General features: G+C 39.2%; 1 protein-coding gene across 2 annotated transcripts; it reads right to left on the reverse strand.

Moving 5' to 3' along the window:
- Positions 1-391: 391 nt before the first annotated feature.
- Positions 392-21,809, reverse strand: Clec9a (C-type lectin domain containing 9A). 2 transcript variants are annotated; one of them, XM_021165469.2, is made up of 7 exons: positions 18,789-21,809; positions 17,482-17,562; positions 9,934-10,074; positions 8,910-8,985; positions 5,612-5,765; positions 4,002-4,120; positions 392-2,937 (listed from the first exon to the last, which is right to left on the reverse strand). In XM_021165469.2, exons 1-7 carry the CDS (start codon positions 18,877-18,879, stop codon positions 2,805-2,807), a joined length of 795 nt encoding a protein of 264 aa, XP_021021128.1. In that variant the 5' UTR covers positions 18,880-21,809; the 3' UTR covers positions 392-2,804. The 2 variants fall into 2 exon arrangements, with proteins under 2 accessions (XP_021021128.1, XP_021021131.1); XM_021165472.2 differs by lacking the exons at positions 4,002-4,120; positions 5,612-5,765; positions 8,910-8,985.
- Positions 21,810-21,949: the final 140 nt, after the last annotated feature.

A 21,949-nucleotide genomic window follows, 5' to 3' on the forward strand; every position in this document is an offset into this window, starting at 1 on the left:
GCTACCAGCTGCCAGCTGTGAAAACCAAACAGCCTACAACCTTGACAGTCTGTGGGCTCTTGACTCTCCCAGGATCAGCATAAAATGAAAGAAATTTCTTTTCTCTTTTTTGAGTGTGTGTGTGTGTGTGTGTGTGTGTGTGTGTGTTGCTTCCACCTTTTAAACACCTCATCAGTGTAAATAAATAAAAGTAAGACAAAGACATGATCATCTCATTGCTACAGGACCAAGCCACTGAAAAAATTTAAAGTTTCCTTTAAATAATTTCTGCTACTTCAGTTAATTAGGTTTTATTATCATTACTATCATCATTTTCATTATTGTCATTTATCTAAGTTATGCATTTTTAATGTAAAGGGAAAGATGAAAATGTTGTACCTCTCAGCTTCTTTTTGTCAGAATAAAAGATTAGATACAATCATACTGAATTTATCAAATATTTATTAAGAGCATGTTATGTAGTATGATTTAGAGATGACACATGATAAGTACAGAACATGATAACCATAATTAGCTAATTTTTCTTCTGGTAGATAGCACTCATTTTCATTTACCTTTTCTTATCTAAAGTATCATTTTTTATAGTTTGCATGTAATATTTGGATGGTGTTCTTAAGCAGTATTTTGAAGTGAATCGTATTACAGTTTTATAGCAGGAAGGTTGAGACACAGGCAGTTAGAGGAACTAGGTTGTTCTTCTTGTCAGCGCAGACTGAGCCGTTTGATCTGTGAGCAATAGGATGGAAGGCTCCACCTACACAACGGGACATGCTGATGTCCACAATAATCCTTCCCAATGTGAAATTCAAAGAGTTCCTTTCCCAGCAGAACTCTGCAGTCTGAAAAACACAGTCCAACACCATGGACAGAAAATGCCCTGGTTCCTTCTGAGGCAGATCAGAGGGACTCAATGACTCTACAGCTTTGGGGCAGAAGTTAAACCCTGTTAAATGTTCATTTTTATTAAGTACTGTTAAGTGCTATTCGAATTGTCATTTACTGGGGTTTTATTAAGTATTTATTGTAAACACACTTTTATTGTCTGTGAATGTGAATTCAAGCTATCAGCCAAGCAGCCTCTTTATTAACATCTGGCCAGACTGCCCTCATGACAGTCCAGCCAGCAGTTTGGGCACTTTACTCTGAAGCCCCTCTAGCTACTGAAGAATACCACCACCCCACGGCTGAAGACATGCTCCAGTTGTGACTGCTCCCACAACTGGAATAGCCTATGGAAAACAGCACTCTAAGCAAGGGAAGCCTTTTGGCAAATTGCCCAAGGTCCAGCCTGTCTTGCAGTTGTTCTCATTCAGGCCAGAGAGGGAGCACTTCCAACCATGAACCTAGGGAAAATCTGTGACTGTGTAAACAAGAGTCTGTGCTGTGACTGGTGCAAACACAGTCCTTGAAGGGCTACTGTGAAGGTGCAGACACCTGCGCACTACACCCTCTTCTTATCTATTAAATGGGCTGTTTGGTTCAGTTTTAAAGTCAGCCAGGACACCCCCTCCTCTGACACTCCTGATGCTGAAACATTAGCACCAATAAAAGACTTCCCAAATGGTCCTTTTTAGCCTCCTTTGTCCTGCATTAGAAGAGTGGCCTGAGCTGCTAACACAAAGAGAAGATGCAGAAGCACAGATGGGAGCAAAGGCAAGCAAGCAGCTCTAGTGGTGACAACAGTCACTGTGGCAGTCGAGAGACAAGAGAACACCTGAAAAATTCCAGAGAGGGACCATGGCAGAAAGGATGGGCAGCAGAAACAGAGAGACTGAGGAATGGTAGAGTCAGAGAAATGAGAGAAGGCAGAAAAGCAAGGCTGAGTAAAGACAGAAGACTGTGGCCAACCAGGAAGGAGAAACATGGGCTTGGGGACCTGGAAGAGTGCCAAGCAGTTGCAGTCTTTGGAACCAAGGGTCACAGAAAACCTATTCTGAGAGATGTAACAAGGGCTGATGGGAGATTCCTGCATTCTAGACCAGAGGACTGTAATAGTCGTCACTGCAGAGTTAATGCCCCACCACCCTAAAGCCATCCAAGAATTATAACACTAGTGGGAGCTGCTTGCTGCTACTGACCGCTGTCTGATATTGCTGCTAAAGGTTAGGGATTGTAAAAGCTGCCAAGACCCAGAGCCAGTAGTTATTAAAATGAAAAGCTATAAGCCTTCAACCTGAGCACTCAGATCCCGGAGCAATAGCCCCCTAGCTCCAAGGGTTAGAAACTGTAAATCTCTATATCTGTGAGGTCATCCCCCAGGCCCTGGGCCTCAGAGGAAGATTGAAAACACTGGAGGTCCCCATTCTACTTATTTTTACCTAGAGCCAAAGGACCCCTGGCGTATGATTGGTGGTAATACTACAGTTTAGAAATCCATCTCTCTCCTCTCAGTGTGTGATCTTATGATCTATAATTACTGGAAGCTGACCTGAAGAAACTTTTGTCAGTTGTAAGTATAGTAGATAGAATTGTTTACTAAAAGTACAAACCAAGGATTACGTAAAAACTCCCACAAGGACAGCTAGATTTCGGTGTGGTATGGATCGTCACTTTGGACTTTCAAACACACAGGAAATTATTTTCTCTTCTTTGTTCTCACCGAGTCAGGTCTTCTGTAGCTCTAAATCAATTTTCTCCTTGGCACAATGGACAAGGTCAACTGGAATCTGCAAAGCGTTACAGAATATTGCCAAATGTAAATAAAAAGCAAGCTTGCCTTCATAGTCTCACATCAATCTCTTCCTGCGTTTGCTCTTTGGCCTCTTTCAAACACTTGTGTAACAGGTAGCTTTGAGTTGTATCTTTCAGATGCAGGATCCAAATGCCTTCTTCTCACAGATAAAATATTTCCAGGCATTGCACTTATCTGAGATGAGAGTAAAATCTTTGAGGTATCCACAGATCTGGCTGGCTGATCGATGTCTCTCTGTTGGCAACCTGAAAAAGTAAGGTAACCTCTCAGGTTAGAGGTTAGATGTGAAGATGACAGTGGTATTTGAGAGGGAAACTCTCCAGAGATGCTGTTGGATTTATTTTAGTTTGCTTTAATGTGGTACCCTTCTGTGGTGGTTTTGTCCTCCTTCAAATAGCATCTATTAAGTTTTACGAGGGATATGTTGATATAATTTGAACAAATAGTTTCTAAAGAAAACCAAGCCATGTTTGCATAAAGATAGGTGAGAGCCAATGCGTTTCTCTTGGCTCTGTTCTCAACATACTAAGGCACTTGGTTGTACCCATGAAACGCCATTCTCATCTGGAAAGCTCAATATAGAAATCGATCAATAGTTATCACAGTCTTTTTACCAGAAAGTTTTCTCAGCATTAAGTAATACAAAGGACTAACAGTTTGTTGGCCATTTAGGCATTTGGATTATGAAAACAACTTTATAAAGGATATGGTAGGGGGGCTGGTGGGAAGATTCAGAAGATGTTCAGGATAGTTTTATGTTAACTTGACACAAAGCCTGAAGTCATCTATGAGGAGGGAACCTCAATTAAGAAAATACAGGCAGGTCTGTAAGGCCTTTTCTCAGTTAGTGATTGCTGGGTGAGAGCTCAGCTCACTGTGATGTTATCATTCCTTGGCTGGCAAGTCTGGGTTCATAAGAAAGCAGACTGAGAAAGTCATGAGGAATAAGCCAGTAAGCCGTATCCCTCTACTGCCTCTGCATCAGTTCCTGCCTCCAGGTTTAAGCCCTGCTTGAGTTCCTGTCCTTACTTCCCTTGGTGATGAACAGCAATGTGGACTTGTAAACAAAATAAACCCATTCCTCCCCAATTTGCTTTTTGGTCACAGTGTTTTATCACAGCAATAGAAAACCTAACTAATAGAGAAGCAATAAAACCAAGTCGTAAGTATAGGAGTCATAATTCCCATCAGGAGCCTGTAAAAGTATCACGCTCCTTTGTCTGCTGGAGAAAACATAAGATACAAAGTAACTTTTACATTTTCTTCCCATTCCTAGCTTTTCCGTGTAATGTCTCTTTCACAGACTTACAAGTCAGAGAGAGGAGAAGAGCCATCTTCCCAGAACCAAGATCCACTAAGTCCATCTTGAAACGCTCCCACCCAATATTCATTTCCTCCTTTGAGCTTCCCCATACTGCTGATGAACTCCTACATTAAAAACAAACAAACAAAAAAACCAAAGACACAAACTGTAAATGAAGAAAAGTAAATACCTGTACAATATAAGGTCTAAATGTTGTCTTGTCAGAAATAAATGATAAGTTGAGTGTTAAAATAAGAGAAGAGATATTAAAGTGGACACACACCACACACACACACACACACACACACACACACCACACCACACCACACACACCTCACATGCACACATTCACCACAAATGCACACCATGCACACAGCACATAGGCATTCCACACCACATACACCACACACCCTAGCACACCACGCCACACACACCACACATGCACACCCACACCACAGCATAACACACACACACACACACACACACACACACACACGATTCTTTTATTGTGTAGTCAGTATGCTGTGTTAAATTTTATGGAAAATATATGCATCTAAAATTAAAGTTTTAATGGATTTAGAGTCTATCAGATAGTATGTTAAAGCAAATTAAGTTTTATATTGGCCCTTCACCATCAATAGCAAAACTTAGCCTTCTTCGTTCGCCATGTGGATCATTCTCCCCCACCATGATATTTTAATATATGAAGTTTTGGAGATTCCAGCCATTGCTCACTATGAGGACATTTTGTTAGATGAAACATGTTTTATTTTGTCATCCAATTTTTGAAAAAATTAAGTTTGTAAACAATTCTAATAATGTAGTTTAAAGCTTCTTGGTTCAGTGCTTATTCTTAATATTTCCCATTGTTCTTATAAAACCAAACTTCAGTTAGTGACCATTTTGTTAGAGTGAGAAACAGCTAAATATGAATCCCATTTCAGAGATTCTGTTTAACTGTAAAATGCCTTCAAGAGACATTGTACTGTTTATTTAATCAAGATCCTGGGAAGCTAGGTTAGTAAGCTTAACACTTCATTTATCAAATGCTCACTCTTACTAAGCTGATGCACTTCAGGATATCAGTTCAGGTTTAAATCTTCGTAACTTTTGTTTGTTTTTGAGACAGGATCTTTATACACAGGCCTCAAATTCAAAATCCCCCTGCCTCGGTCCTTCCTGTACTGGATTTACATGCATGTGTCAATACATGCAGATTGAGACTTCAGTTTTCATACTTCTATTTCTCCCTGTGCATTATAGATTATTTTATTTCCTGCAGCATCAAACACAATACATTTAAGAACATCCACAGTTGGGATGTACACGGGGATCATGTCACAGCTCAGTAACCCCCTTCCTTCTCCCTTCTGGATTAACTAAGGCATAAACAATCTGTGCTCCTCAGTTTCTAGAAAACCAACTTCATTTTCACTTCTCCAATTAAATGGGGAAAAATTATGTGAACCTCTACATTGTCTCTTTACATTTTTTATACTAAATATATACCACTTCTATGGTAAATGAAGGAATTCTATCGTATGAGAATCTGTACTTCATTTTAATGAGTAACATAGTATTTTCAAAATGACATGAATTCACATAACATTCTTTACCATTTCTTCTTTGCTCTCTATTTGAAGGAGACTATCGCCCTCTTTTAAACAGCTCTTCTTACTGATGTTCCACCTTTCCCAGCGTTCAAAGACATAGTAACAACTTTTTCCATTCTGAATCCAGTTGTGTGGACAAGGGCTGCAGTCACTACCTTCAAAATATAAACATTTTCTTAATTGTCATCAATGCACACAATTGGCATCCTAGCTCCCTCAAAGTTACCAAATGGTACCCAGGAAGCAGAATCTATCCATCCATCTTCTCTGAGGCTGAATGTTGGGTTCCAGACCAGGGATAAGGCCCTGAGTTCCAAAGCAGACCAACCTGGCTTTCAGATTCTCTTAACATTCCTCAGTACCTACCTGTCATACCCCTTTCCCAACTGTGAATTTTCCAGCCCAGAGGATGGGCTGCCATTCTGTAGGATCTCTGTCTCTGTCTGTCTCTGTCTTTATCTTTATCTGCCCCTCTCTCTGTCTCTGTCTCTGTTCCTCTATGTCTCTATCAGTCACTGCCACTCTCATTCTCTCTCTTCTCCTCCTCTTCTTGCACCTCCTCCTCTTTCTTCCTTCTCCTCTCTGATCACATACTTTCTCTCCTCCCTGATCACATACTTTCTCTCCTCCCCTCTCTCCTTCCCAGTGTTGACTTTCCTGGCCAGTGAACTCGCCAGAGAGCAGCTTCCCCAAAAACCTGCATTTATATTTTCGATTCGGCTTGAATTGGCTCAATTTGCTGGTGAAGTAACATCATCTGGCATAACAAGATTATATAATTTCCACCCAAAATAGCTCTTTAATAATTAGTTTCAGTTAAATTCAATGTGGAGATGTCTTTACCCAAATCTTCCCGTCTATATCAAAATTCATTTATTTTTTTTTCTTCCACTGAGGCATGGAATTGGCTGAGAAGTAAGCCTTGAATTGAAGTTTTAATTCTGAGGCTTAAGCAAGTAAATATTTCATGTATAAAGGAGAGAACAGTTAATGCACAAAAAGGATGGCTTGAAAACAAATAGGTGAGAACTGAGCATACAAAGAAACAGCATTTTAGTACTTCATGATAACTAAGAATCAAGCCTTAATATTAACACTTTTTAAAGAACATGTCTTCAGAAAGAATATATTCAAAACAGCACAGGTTCTACTGAGGGATTCTAGCATAGTCTTAAGGAGGAAGACAGAGAAACTCATAGAACACTGGTTACTAAAGAGCACCATTCCATGTGGGGTGGGAAACACTTCATAAGTGGTTTTCCAGGATGAATACTAACTCCTTAAGATTTTTCAGTAGTGTTTCGAATCAATGCTTATCAGCATGCTGAGCATTGTGAAAGTCACAGCAGGGTTAATGCTGAAATAGTGTTTGGAAGGTTAGAGAACAGGATGGATTAGCAGATCTCCAAAACACACATTATTAGCTATATTCAGTGTTGATGGCTCAGAGGAGGAACTGAATCATGCTTATAACAACTTGTCATGTATGAGATCACTGTCGACAATGACTCAGCAAACGTTATATTGTTGTTTCTTCTTAAATGTTCAATTAGAATGAACGATGTGGACTATGGTGATGACTCAGAAACTAAAAGCACATATTGCTCTTGATCCAAGCAATGGTCCTAGCATCTAAGGTGGGTAGCTTACAGCTACCTGGAAGTCCAGCTACAGGAAAGGAGGATCTGATGTCTTTGGCCTCATCTGGCACTTGCATTCACATGCCCATACTCCCACACACATACCCTCTCACACATACACACACTTAAATAAACCTTATTTTAAAAAATAAAAGAAAGAAAGAAAGAAAGAAAGAAAGAAAGAAAGAAAGAAAGAAAGAAAGAAAGAAAGAAGAAAGAAAGAAAGAAAGAAAGAAAGAAAGAAAGAAAGAAAGAAAGAAAGAAAGAAAGAAAGAAAGAAAGAAGATTTTTCTTTTCACACAGCTCAAAACTCAAATGGGGTATTCTAGAGAAAATTTAACATTCTAAATAAGTATTAAGTCACCATTAAACAAACTGCAAAACAGGTAATAATACACTTTTAGGTTTAAAAATATTCATAAAAGGTAAAACAATTAATTCTATAATATTGTTAGAAGAAAGTGAGTTTTACATGTTTTGATAAATAGTCTTATTTCCAAGATCAGTTTCTATGCTTAGTTATCTACAGAAAGAGTCTAAAGCAAGAGCCAAATGAAGTGAATGGCACAGTTTGGATCTAGAGTTGAAAACAGGCCTAGGTTTGACTGACAGGATGAAGTATATGATTGATTCTTGAGAGCCTAGCCTAGGAATCGCACATATCCCACTTGATCTTGATTTAAGCTTGGCTTAGCTGAACATATGAGGGAAATCAGTTGTTTCAACAATTCCCAGGAAGGTGTACAAAACACTGAACTACATAGCAACCAGTTTGTCACACTTATCAGCTGTGAAGAGCCAGAGAGAGCTCAGTGGTATAGCTGTTGTGTTGTATAAAAATAGAGAGACAGAATCTGTTTGCTCTATGTACAGTCAGGTATGGAGAAGAGTGGGCTCCAAGGTCCCATGCTGATGCATCCCTTACCCCCGAGGTACCAGACATAGGACACACAACACACAATGATACAGTATAGAATAGAGTTTATTCAGGTCATAGGAAGGGAAGTTGAGAAGGTAGTAGAGACAGAGAAAGGCAGAGAGCAAGAGCTCTGAGAGTGGGAGGGGAGGGGAGGGGAGGGGAGGGGAGGGGAGGGGAGGGGAGGGGAGGGGAGGGGAGGGGAGGGGAGGGGAGGGGAGGGGAGAGGAGAGGAGAGGAGAGGAGAGGAGAGGAGAGGAGAGGAGAGGAGAGGAGAGGAGAGGAGAGGAGAGGAGAGGAGAGGAGAGGAGAGGAGAGGAGAGGAGAGGAGAGGAGAGGAGAGGAGAGGAGAGGAGAGGAGAGAAAAGTAGCCAAGCTGGCCATGAGCCTGTGGAGAAAGAGGGGTGGGGATTGGGGAGAGAGGGGGGAAGAGACAAGAGGACAGCAGAAACAAGAAGGCAAGAGAAAGCAGAAGGGTCAAGGAACCCCTTTTATAGTGAGTCAAACATACTTGGCTATTGCCAGGTAACTGTAGGGCAGGGCCTAGACGAAATGCTAACATCCCCCCAACCTCACCCCTGTTTTGGTTTAATTAAAAAAGAAAAAATTAGAAAGAGATGATGGTGAAGCAGGAACAGGGTTATCGTGATCTTTAGCTACTTCCTGCTGACTTTGGGATGCCGTGTCTCTAGGAAACCAGGGAAGTGGGGATGGGGATGCTGGTCCAGTCTTAGGAGAGTTGGCTGTTTCCTTGCTGTCCAGGGCCTGTGGAACCATCTGTGGAGAGGTCAGAAGAACTGGTCCAGTAGAAGCATCTGTGCCTGTGAGAGAAGATTGGAGCATCTGGGCAATAGCCCTCAGCAACATGAAGCATTCAGCTAATCTTTTAGAGACCTGAACTCTGACCAAATTGGGATGGATGGATGGATGGATGGATGGATGGATGGATGGATGGATGGATGGATATTTAGTCTTGTCACAGATAATGATTTGAAGACAATTTGAAACAGAGCAGGAGATTATAAAAGATTCTTTAATATAGACTTTAATAAGCATGAGAGCTAGAAATAAGAGAGGCCTTGAGAGACAAGTCACTAGAAAGTGTCCCTAAGGCTGAGCTGCCAAAATAAGACCTATCCAAGTGTGGGTACAGGTTTCTCAAAGAGAGCCACAAGCAACTGTCCTCACACTGGCTCTGTATGCCATCCTGCTGACTCTTTGGAATTATAGCCCATAACATTTTTAAGAAATCTTCACATTTTGATAAATGAGACTACCAGGAGGCTCTGAAGATGCCTCAGGTGGAATTACAATCTTATAAAGTCAAAGCAGGAGCCAGGGTTGCACGCGGGGTTCAGTACAAGTTCTTTCCCTATAAATAAGATTTCTGGTCAGGTTCCTAGAAAATTGCAGGTTTACAGCTGAAGGGAGAATATCAGTAGTTAATGGCCCTGGAATCCTGTTTCCCTGAGGTTGAGTGAGATCCCTGCATAAGGACCTCTTCTCCCTTTCATCTCATTATTGTCTGTCTTCCAGACTTCTCTTGGTACCCACTCTAAAACTTATTAATCCATAGAGGACAGACTACAGCTGCTGCACACATCTGGATCTCTACTGAAGTCATGTATTCTTAGCTGAGCATGATGTCTCCTGATTGTCCATCCCAGGATGCTGAGGAAAGAGAGTCACACATTAGAAAGCAGCCATAGTGAATTCTAGCCAGCCGAGGATATATGACAAGCAAAGCAAACCAACCATTTGTCAGTTACCTGAATGGACAGATCTCTGCAGTAAGGCTTGGCAGTATTCCAGTGTGTATTTCCTCTGCCACTGTGTAAGGTTCACCAATGCTGTGTCCTGTTGCTTGAGTCTTTCCTGCTGCTCCAAGACAAGAGAGGATACCTGGAAGACTATAAGAAGGGCGAGCATTGATAGTATATATAAGTGACCCTAAAAATTCCACCAGAGAACACCTAATCCTGACAAACAGCTTCAATGAAGTAGCTGGATATAAAATTAACTCAAACAAGTCAATGGCCTTTCTCTACACAAAGGATAAACAGGCTGAGAAAGAAATTAGGGAAACAATGCCCTTGTCAATAGTCACAAATAATATAAAATACCTTGGTGTGACTCGAACTAAGGAAGTGAAAGATCTGTATGATAAAAACTTCAAGTCTCTGAAGAAAAAAATTAAAGAAGATCTCAGAAGATGGATGGAAAGATCTCCCATGCTCATGGATTGGCAGGATCAACATTGTAAAAATGGCTATCTTGCCAAAAGCAATCTACAGATTCAATGCAATCCCCATCAAAATTCCAACTCAATTCTTCAATGAATTAGAAAGGGCAATCAGATGATTCATCTGGAATAACAAAAAACCTAGGATAGCAAAAACTCTTCTCAAGGATAAAAAAACCTCTGGTGGAATCACCATGCCTGACCTAAAGCTGTACTACAGAGCAATTGTGATAAAAACTGCATAGTACTGGTATAGTGACAGACAAGTAGACCAATGGAACAGAATTGAAGACCCAGAGATGAACCCACACACCTATGGTCACTTGATCTTTGACAAGGGAGCTAAAACCATCCATTGGAAAAAAGACAGCATTTTCAACAAATGGTGCTGGCACAACTGGTGGTTATCATGTAGAAGAATGCGAATTGATACATTCCTATCTCCTTGTACTAAGGTCAAATCTAAGTGGATTAAGGAACTCCACATAAAACCAGAGACACTGAAACTTATAAAGGAGAAAGTAGGGAAAGCCTCGAAGATATGGGTACAGGGGAAAATTTCCTGAATAGAACAGCAATGGCTTGTGCTATAAGATTGAGAATCGATAAATGGGACCTCATAAAGTTGCAAAGCTTCTGCAAGGCAAAAGACACCATCAATAATACAAAAAGACCACCAACAGATTGGGAAAGGATCTTTACCTATCCCAAATCGGATAGGGGACTAATATCCAATATATATAAAGAACTCAAGAAGGTGGACTCCAGAAAATCAAATAACCCCATTAAAAATGGGGCTCAGAGCTGAACAAAGAATTCTCACCTGAGGAATACTGAATGGCAGAGAAGCACCTGAAAAAATGTTCAACATCCTTAATCATCAGGGAAATGCAAATCAAAACAACCCTGAGATTCCACCTCACACCAGTCAGAATGGCTAAGATCAAAAATTCAGGTGACAACAGATGCTGGCGAGGATGTGGAGAAAGAGAAACACTCCTCCATTGTTGGTGGGATTACAAACTTGTACAACCACTCTGGAAATCAGTCTGGCGGTTCCTCAGAAAATTGGACATAGTACTACCGGAGGATCCTGCAATACCTCTCCTGGGCATATATCCAGAAGATGTCCCAACCGGTAAGAAGGACACATGCTCCCCTATGTTCATAGCAGCCTTATTTATAATAGCCAGAAGCTGGAAAGAACTCAGATGCCCCTCAACAGAGGAATGGATACAGAAAATGTGGTACATTTACACAATGGACAACTACTCAGCTATTAAAATGAACGAATTTATGAAATTCCTAGGCAAATGGATGGACCTGGAGGGCATCACCCTGAGTGAGGTAACCCAATCACAAAGGAACTCACACAATATGTACTCACTGATAAGTGGATATTAGCCCAGAAACTTAGGATACCCAAGATATAAGATACAATTTGCTAAACGCATGAAACTCAAGAAGAATGAAGACCAAAGTGTGGACACTTTGCCCCTTCTTAGAATTGGGAAGAAAACGCCCATGGAAGGAGTTACAGAGACAAAGTTTGGAGCTGTGATGAAAGGATGGACCATCTAGAGACTGCCATATCCAGGGATCCATCCCATAATCAGATTCCAAATGCTGACACCATTGCATACACTAGCAAGATTTTGCTGAAAAGACCCAGATATAGCTTTCTCCTAGCAAACACAGAAGTGGATGCTCACGGTCAGCTATTGGATGGATCACAGGGCCCCCAATGGAGGAGCTAGAGAAAGTACCCAAGGAGCTAAAGGAATATGCAACCCTATTGGTGGAACAACAATATGAACTAACCAGTACCCCCCGGAGCTCTTGACTCTAGCTGCATATGTATCAAAAGATGGCCTAGTTGGCCATCACTGGAAAGAGAGCCCCATTGGACTTGCAAACTTTATATGCCCCAGTACAGGGGAACACCAGGGCCAAAAAGTTGGATTGGGTGGGTAGGGAAGTTGGGGGGAGGGTATGGGGGACTTTTGTGAAAGCATTGGAAATGTAAATGAGAAAAATACCTAATAAAAAATATTATAAAAAAAAAGAAGGGCGAGCATTCTTCATTAAATATATAATAAAAAGCAATCTCCCAGCATGGATAAAAGGAAGCATCCATGAGGATGAAGGTATAATTTACATGGCTTTGTTTTTTTTTCTTTTATTTATTTAAAATTTACCTTATTCAAGAATCAAGTGCTATAAATTCCACAAAGTAAAAAACAAAACAAGACAAAAAAAGTGGCCTTGGCCATCCCTTCCCATGACTCAACCATTCTCACTCCCCAAGAGTAGGGAAATTTATCAAGTTCTTTTAACAGATTTTTTCCCCAGAGATATTTTTATTTAAAAAATCAATCAATATAAAACTTCTGTTCAGCCTTTTTATGCAAAGGGTAGGAGCCTGTCTATATTATGGTGAACATTTGATTTCATTACTTAAGTGTATTTTACTCTTCATTCCTGTAAGTACACAAAAACCTTCCCTAGTTGACTCATTATAACAGGGAAGCAAGTGTGGTGGTCTTACCTCATTTTACACATTTGAAAGCTATTCTCAGTATCTCTAAGTTACCCTCCATGTATGCCATTGTACACAGTGCTTCAAGGTTATCTACCTTTACAACAGCTCTCTCTCTCTCTCTCTCTCTCTCTCTCTCTCTCTCTCTCTCTCTCTCTCTCTCTCTCTCTCTCTCTCTCCTTGAGATCAAAATTCTCTTCACAGACGTAAACAGGTTGGATGTATTTTCTTGTCTGGGAAATGTGTAATCATAGCCTTTGTAAACACCACGCTCTCCATTGGCTTTCTAGTATTTGCCTTTGTTCCCTTGTGCCAGAGTCAGGCTGAGTAGTGCATCTGAAATTCACACAAGGCATGATGCAAGCTCGTTAACGGTGTAGCTTGTAACTGTGGGTCTGAATATTTGGGGATCAGAATGTGACTAAGTTGTCAGCATTGTTTATTGATAGCAGGCTGGATGGTTTGCTCTTTGTTTTAATGAGACCCCGAGAGATGATTTCTGCTGAGGCAGGTTGCCTAGTGTCAGCAAAATTTTGTCTTTATGATCAGCAAAACATAAAACACCTCCAAGAAAGACTCTGGGGCTTAATATCACAGTATCCTGTGCAAACATCAGTGATTCCTGAACCAACAGAAAACTGTGCCATGGTGGAAACAGGCAGGGAAAGGTACCTGCCTTATCCATCCAGATCCCTGCTCCCTCTCCTTTTCCCCTATTAACTTGAGACAGCATCTCATGTACCTCAGGCTGGACTCAAACTCAGCACAGAGTCAAGAACGACCTTACACTCCTGGTCCTCCCACTTCCTACTCCCATTTCTGGGAAAGCAGGTCTAGGTCATGACTACTCCTGGCTCCATCCAGGATCCTTCTGATGTGAGGCTTTAATGGCAGTATCCTTACTTCAGTGCTGTTAATTGCATTCTTAGTGTGTAGTAAACTAAACTCTTTAAATTTCAATACACTAACATGCTGAGGCCTGGGGTTTAGGTCCTATGAGTCTCTGTTAGCAATCAGCACTGTGTCTAGAAATATTTGTTGACATATCACCTGCTTCAAAGATTGATTTTGGTAAAGCTGTAAGCTACTGTGTAAATTTCATTGGACATTGGCTTGATTTATGGTGATTTATTTACATAGCTGAAAAATGTTTATCTTTTCTTAGGACACCGTCTTTTTAATTTTAGGTTGCATGTTCACATAAAAGACTAGAAAGGATTTATGTTGTGGTGTAGGAGTTAGGATGGAATAAACAAGGGAGTTGTTAGCAACAATATTAGTGTAGGTCTAGTATTAGCCAGTACTATCAATTTAAAAATTAGAAGTAAGTATTATTATGCTTAGATTCCTTGCAATTTCAGTTTTGCATGTGGAACTATAATCTCATGTCTATAGTGGTGCATTTACACTTAGACTTATTTGGAATTATTGCCATTGTACCTCTAAGGAATTATGTCAATGTTTTCCCAGATGTTTATGTAGTGTTCTGTTGTCATATAATGAGTAACTTCCACTCACACTCTCTTAGTTGCCACTTAAAAGTGACACAGCAAAATTAACTCACAGTGAACTTCTAATGAACTGACAAAGGGAAGGGCATGGAGGGACAGAATGGATTCCATCTAAGCAGTCAGGAAGAAGGAGAGAGTGCTAACACTGGACAGCTCTCTCCTTCTCTGTCCATGCTTCATCCTGGGTGATGTAGCTTCCACATAAAGAGCTCCGACACAGTTAATCCTCTTCAGAAACACTTCACTGGTCTCAGTCTAGCTAAGTGGACACGATTAAACATCACAGCACATAGCCTAGTCTTCTTTCTATAACTGTCTTTTACTTGTGTTTCTGTATTTTGATATATTTTTTTCACATTTAAAAAAATATGTATTTCTTCTACTTTATCTTCTAGTTCACTGGATTTTTGTTGGTGGTGGTTTTCATTGCTAGATACAAAACCCAGAACTCTGTGCTCACCAGGCAAGAGCTGTACACTGAGCTAAAGCCCCATGCTTTCACCTGTTTCTCAGCTAGGTTGATATATTAAAATCTTCAGTGTGGGGAGGCCAAGTGACTGCTGTTGCAGGTTGTTAAAACATACACACAAGAATAGCTGCCACACATCTCTACGATTTGAATGGGAGAACCAGATGCATCTTCACGCATACGTTCACGTAGTAAGCATCTTTACAATTGAGACAATGGCTGTATCCACCACGGAAGCTTCCTGTTTTTGATTTTTAACTAGAATTTGATTCTGAGGCAGTTGAAGTTTCATATGTGGCTATAAGAAATAATAAATTCCATCATCTCTTAGCCCAATTTCCACCACATGGAACCATCTTTAAAACTGGAGTTCAGTGTCACAACTAGGATATCAACATTGGTGACGCTATAGCATGGCACTTCTCCATCACCGTGTAGATCCAACAGACTACTCTTTTATGAATGTGATCCATTCCCCTCCTGCCTTTACAGGCACTAGTTCAGTGGTTTTGTCATTACAATGATATTATAGAAATATGATATTATAATTTAAGGTCTTTTTCTCCTCTCAGGATGATCTCCTGGAGATTTACTTGGATAGCTAGATAAATTAATAAACTAATTGTGTTTTTATTATTGAAAATATTTCTTTGACTGTAATTACCACCGTTGTTTAACCATTCATTCACCAAAGGATACCTTGGTTGCTTTGTTGTTTAGGTATCACAAATCAAGGTGCTATATACAGGTATGTTCTGGTTTTAGTGAACAAAAGCTTCTATTTTTCTGAGGTGAGTGTTTGGGGGTTCAATTGTTGGGTGGTAAAAGGGTCAGGTTTTAATAAAAATCACTGCCCTGTTCTTCCAGGGACTGCATCACTGTCAGTCCTACCAGGAATGACTTTACATCCCTACCTGGGATTCAGCTTCACAGACCCATCAAACATGTCATGTCACTGGTTTTGACTATCAGCTCTTTGGTGCATGTATTATGCCTCACTAGGGTTTTAGATGGTTTTGTCCCAATAGCTAAAGATCTTAAACCTTGTTTTCCATCCTTGCCTGGCACTTCCTTATATTGTTTGGAGAAATGTGTTGTCATGTCATTTTTCCATCTGACAACAGAATGGCTTGGTTGCTTGTTGAGTTCTTAGAGAGTTTTATCAACTTTAGGTTCAAGTATATCATTGTATATGTGGTTTGCAAGGACTTCCTTCTCCTGTCTTGTATGTTCAGCCACTTTTATGTTAAAGTAGGTGTGTCTCATCAGCTTTTACTTTTATTAATTACTTGTTAAATCTTAGATCTAAGAACTCTGTATATACTTGGAGAATGAATTTCTTCCCTTTTTTGTTGTTGTTTCTACTTTGATTTGGACATTACCTAGAGTTAGTAGTGAAGAACTAATATCCTTTACTTTATAATATTAATAACCTGGTAGAGATAGCAATTGAAATGTAATAATCTTTTTAGAAACCTGAGATATCCTTTTCATATTCTGATGAACTTTACTAGATGAGCTCTATTTCAAGTCATATCTGCTTTGCTATTATACTCTGGGTGGCATGGGGTGCATCAGATGGTAATGGACAGAGAACATGGCATGGGGTGCATCAGGTGGTAATAGACAGAGAACTTGTCATGGGGTGCATCAGATGGTAATGGACAGAGAACATGGCATGGGATTCATTAGATGGTAATGGACAGAGAACATGGCATTAAGTGCATCATATGGTAATAGACATGAGAATGGGAGACTTGTGCTTGGAGTTTTACTCTAGATAAGAAGCAAACATTTGACCTTTATTGGTGTTTGAATTGTAATTAATTTTCAACAAGTTAGGAGTAATGACTGAAAAATGTTGTCTCCTTGGAAATTGGAACCAAATACTTCTAAATCTCCCAAACAAAATTACTGGGTATATTATGCTACACACTGTAGCTAAAGGATGAGTTGGAAAAATGAAAATATATGGAAAGGGCACAAAGAAAACTGATCTCTGTGGAAATATTTTTATACTATAATGTTTTCAAATTAATTCTTAATTGGCATATGGTGTTAAAGAAAACCCAGAAACACAAGAGGACGATGGAAAGAGACAAGTCTGCACACACTTTGGAAACGGCTACTCAAGCTTTGCTGGCTAACATCTACCTTGTACTTGTTAAAATCCTGTGTCCACATGTGCAGTGTGCCTGTACATATATGAATATAATTTGTAGATTCTCTTTCAAAAACTATAAATAGTTTACAATCTATAAATAGATTGTTAACCTTCTGCTTGCATGGGAAACACCGCATAAATGCATCACTCTACAGTGATACAGTGGTTCTAGAAAAATTAATTGCATTAATTTTTTACCAGACTCTTTTATCTTGCCATGTGAACTCCCTCTTAATATAAGTCTAACTGACTGTATACCACTTATGTGTGCTTAAATAGATCTGAATTTACTTATTCATACATTTATACATGTGAACTTTTAAAATAATAATACAACGATTCATAACCCATGTTGTTAACAGGTAACACTGAAGATATGCTTTTGTACTTACACTTGATGCCCAAGAAAATGGATGTTGCTAACAAGCCCACACAGACCACACAGGAAATCATCGTCACAACACACCATGCTCCTAAATGTGAAATCAGGCAATGACATGAGTTAGAGAAAGTATTTTCAAGGTGTAGATGATGTCAGGATGAGTGGAAGGATTGGGCCTTCTTACTGAAGAAATACAAAGATTGGAAACTCTAAGAAAACATTTGCTTAAATTCTCTCAGATGAACCTTATAGCATGGGCTATATCTGACTGGGAAAATACCAAATACAACGGACTTAATAACACCTCTCTTCAATCCTAATGTACACTATTGTGATTTTAAAAATCAATTCCATCTGTCTGTCTGTCTGTCTACCTATCTAGTATTTTTCAATAATCTCATTCATACCAACCAGAAAACCTTCTATTCTTAACATGAAGACTCTCTTACCTGTTTTCAGCATCTCTTGAACATGATTCATTGAAGTATTTTTAATTTTAATGAGTACTTTAGAAAATGAACAAACATTTCCAGCTAATTATACAATTTTTTCCAGGAAGAAAAGTGAGTTATTTGGCTTATTACATTATTCATACTAATAAAAAATTGTCCTTACATATTTGAATAGGCCTGATAATATCTTGCCTGAGATGACTCTGGGCATCCCTGAAACCTTGAAATGGTGTTTTATATGACAAAAGATATCCTGAAGTTAATACTATATTAGAGATCTGATATAGGAAAGTTAGCTTCGCTTAGTTAATTTGTAACACGTCGAGACTAAAGACTAATCCATGAAACTACTTGGGAAAATATAATAAAATGCTTTTTAAGCCCACCTAATTATTTATTGTATGAGGTTATATATGACACCTAGTTGATGAATTAAAGAAGTGACAATAAAAATACACAAAAACATATATTTGAAAATCTTTTTGCACTGTAGAGTTGTAAAAATAAAAGGTAGCATAAGATGTAGAAACAATTATCAAATACTAAAAACATATCTGCATCAGCATGAAGACATTTTTTCCCTAGTTTTCAACATTTCTTACTATTTTTCAGCTAATTTGCTGCCTGTTTTAAGTAAAAGCTAAAATAATTTAAGTGGTATGATTTCTTTTACTTTTTGCAAATTGAGAGAATACATCTCATTTCCTGATCTGAGTGCCCTTCACTTACTCCTCCATGCTGATGACTGTGTCAGGCACACTAGAATATGCTAAAGAGGTTATCTCAGATTAGGATAAACACTTGGTTTTATCACAGTAAACAGAAAAAAATTATAGTTTTCAACTAAGCATTCTAAATTTATTACCTGAACATTTGCTAGGGGATGGGCACTTCTGAGAGGCCTCTGAGGTAGGAATGTCCCACTGAAGAGAGGTATATATTTCTTCCTCATGCATGCTGAAGGTGCTTGAAGTGGTGAAGCAGTCTACATAGGAGCCTGGCACAAAGAACTTCGGTTGTAGTTAGGAGTAGGTTGATACAAGAAATGGAACTGGCTACTTTTTCACAGTGGTAAAATGCAACAGGGATTAAGGATGTTCATCATCCAGAAAGTGGAACTTTTGAAGCTTATACTGAAACATAACTCAATAATGAAGAAATGAGAATTATTGAGTTCAAAATAGCTACTACCAAATTAAACTGTTGCTCTGATTTCCACATGGTTTCAGATGCTGGAGATAAGGTGCACAGTATGAACTTCTATTTGGTATAAACTATGAAGCACAAAGATGATGCAGCGAATAAAGATAAAGGCCATTAAATCTAGACAAATCAACTTGTACATAGCTTTTGGATTTCCAAACAAGAAAGCTTAGGAGAGATTTCATCCCTAAATTTATTTCCAATCAGTCTGTTGATTAGGGTAATACTGACTGTTAATATAAGTAAACTTCAAAATACCAGTCGACACTGGCAACATTTAGATCTCCCTCATAGTTTGTACCCAGAGATACTAGTTCTCCCAAAAGGTGCCTGGGTTTCTTTCATCTTCTGGAATATTGGAGTCATGATGGGAAAGGGAAAGAGAAGGTGAAGAATCCACACTTGCTTCTTGAAAGCCATAATCTGGGAGTGTTGGGAATCATAGCCATCTCTATCCATTGCATTTCCATATTGGACTTGAAGGTTGGGTTTTCCTGGCAGCATTATCCAGAGGTAACTTTGCTCTTGCAGGAGGAATCAATTATTTAATGGGTAGATGACCAGTTTATTCACATCCTGTGACTACAGCATTTGTACTGAGAAATCTGACCTCTTAGACACCGTTCATTTCTAGGCTACTTGTCCTTATTTCCAAAGGTCATTTCTCAATTATGTATACTCCATACAACTTGCAAAACTGCATGTTCTTTTATTTTTTAGAGTCTCACTGGATCAACTGTTCTTCATCACAAATGGCACATTCAAGAGGTGATATAAGGGAACTTACTAATAGGACTACAGTTTTGGAAAAGGCTAATAGGAAAGAAAGAAGGCAATCAATGTTGACATATGTACTACAAGGCTGCTGTCACCCTATGGCCTAAAGCAGTAAGGAGAATGTTCACTGGGACTTCGTGGTCTGCCTCACTACAGCGAAGGGCTGGGATACAGATCATCAAGCTTTATCAATCTAAGACACACAAGGGATCTGAATTACACTTCTGACCATTCCCCATGTGTCTCAGAGGCTCAGTTTGCCCGGAAAATGTATTCATTTGTGTTTAGCTTCCTGAGACATAAGGAGTAGCTGGTGGGGTCATTAGAGACAAATGAAAATGGACCAGCACATTCTGCCAACATTTCCTGTGGTGTTCCTGGCCTGAAAACAGAGTGACTGAACTCCAGATAACCCTCTGCATATTCTAAGCTCTACCAGGTGGAGAAAAGAGGAAGAAGCCACACCACCAAATAATACTGTAACTAATCTCAGGAGCCAGACTTCACCAGCTACTACTCATTTTCCAGTTTCTCTTCTCATTTTAGCAGCACTGAAATCAAAGCTTGAATAGTGTTTTCCCAGGACAATCCACTCTCAGGGAAATTTCTGCAAGAGAGCCATTGGTTTCTCCCAACAAAAAAAAAAAACCCATGTGCTACATGTAGTGTTCTGTTCTTGTTTGTTTTAAATATTTACTGTTTATTATTCATTGGGTTCTTAAAAACTATTTTAAAGCCAGATCAAGGTATTGCTTCCTTACTACAGTTCTGTGAAGCAGGAGGGTAAGTTGGCTCTAACTCAGGCACAGAGAAGTCCATTTAGCTGATTTCATGCTGAGTGTTTGAAATGGAGTGCTCTGATCATAGAATCTGGGTTGTTTTTGTTTCACTATATGCTTCAGGCACGAAAGAGTATAAGGGAAAAAAGAGACGTTGTAGGTACAGTTTGATTTTTTAGGTACAGATTGGTCTCACCTTCTGTATATGTTTAGCTGGGCATTAAATATGTTCCCTCTAAAGCTGTGTGTTGTAGTAATATATAAATATGCTGAAGAGAGGAAAAACATTAACGTTCAGACATAGGGTTGATGTTTGGATAGTTTCTGAATTATTAGCCCCCAGTTGTTTTGTGCAAATAGATAGTTTCATACCAGAAGTTCAGCCTTGAATCCCCATCTCCAAAGGGGGTGGGGGAGCCAAGACTTCTCATCTCACAAGGCCAATATCTTGTTATTTAAAATAAAAATGCCAAATAAATTTTGTTGTTTTCCTGTAACCCAGAAATCTATTCCCTTAAGAACAGTCCAAAATAAACTGAAGAGCAGATTTGTCATGCACAGAGCTATAAAACTAACATTTTTTAGTATCATGCGGTTGATGCTCTCACCAATATTTTATATTATTACTTCAAAGATCATCATAATTCTCTTCTGGATAGAGTAATCGGCTCACTGTATATGCAAGGAAATGGTGTTAGAGACTAAACCATTTGCTCCAAACCACATAGGGATTAAGTGCTAAATCAATGTTTATTGAAAAGTCTTAAGGGTGGACTACTTACAACAGGGTCACGGGGAGTGTGTATTAAAAACACAGATTTCCGTATCTCCTCAGCCTTCTGAGTTCCATCTATATTCCTGCTTGAACATGTTTAGTTTCCACAAAGTCCTCAGCTGAGATAAACTATGTTCATGACCCTGTTTTCTCACTAGTTAAACAAAGGAAGTTGTGGGGAATGACTCTGGTAGAAAGTGTGACTTTTGCCTCTTATCCTGTTAGAGGTGCCTCCCCACAGGCCCTATAAATAACTTCTGGGTTATTCAGCAAACACCAAACATAGAACCATCACAAAAAGAACCAGATTAAAAAAAGTCTGCTTCTTCTTCTTCTATCTTATATACCTATTACATAAGATAGACAATATCATCCCATTTTATTTTATTTTAGTATTTCATATAATTATAAAAATATATTTCATATATTTTCATATATATTCATATAATTCATATATATTTAGTATTTTCATATTCATAAATATATGAATAC

The sequence above is a fragment of the Mus caroli genome, unplaced genomic scaffold (genome assembly GCF_978045245.1).
Source record: "Mus caroli unplaced genomic scaffold, Mus_caroli_1 scaffold_7, whole genome shotgun sequence".
NCBI lineage: Eukaryota > Metazoa > Chordata > Mammalia > Rodentia > Muridae > Mus > Mus caroli.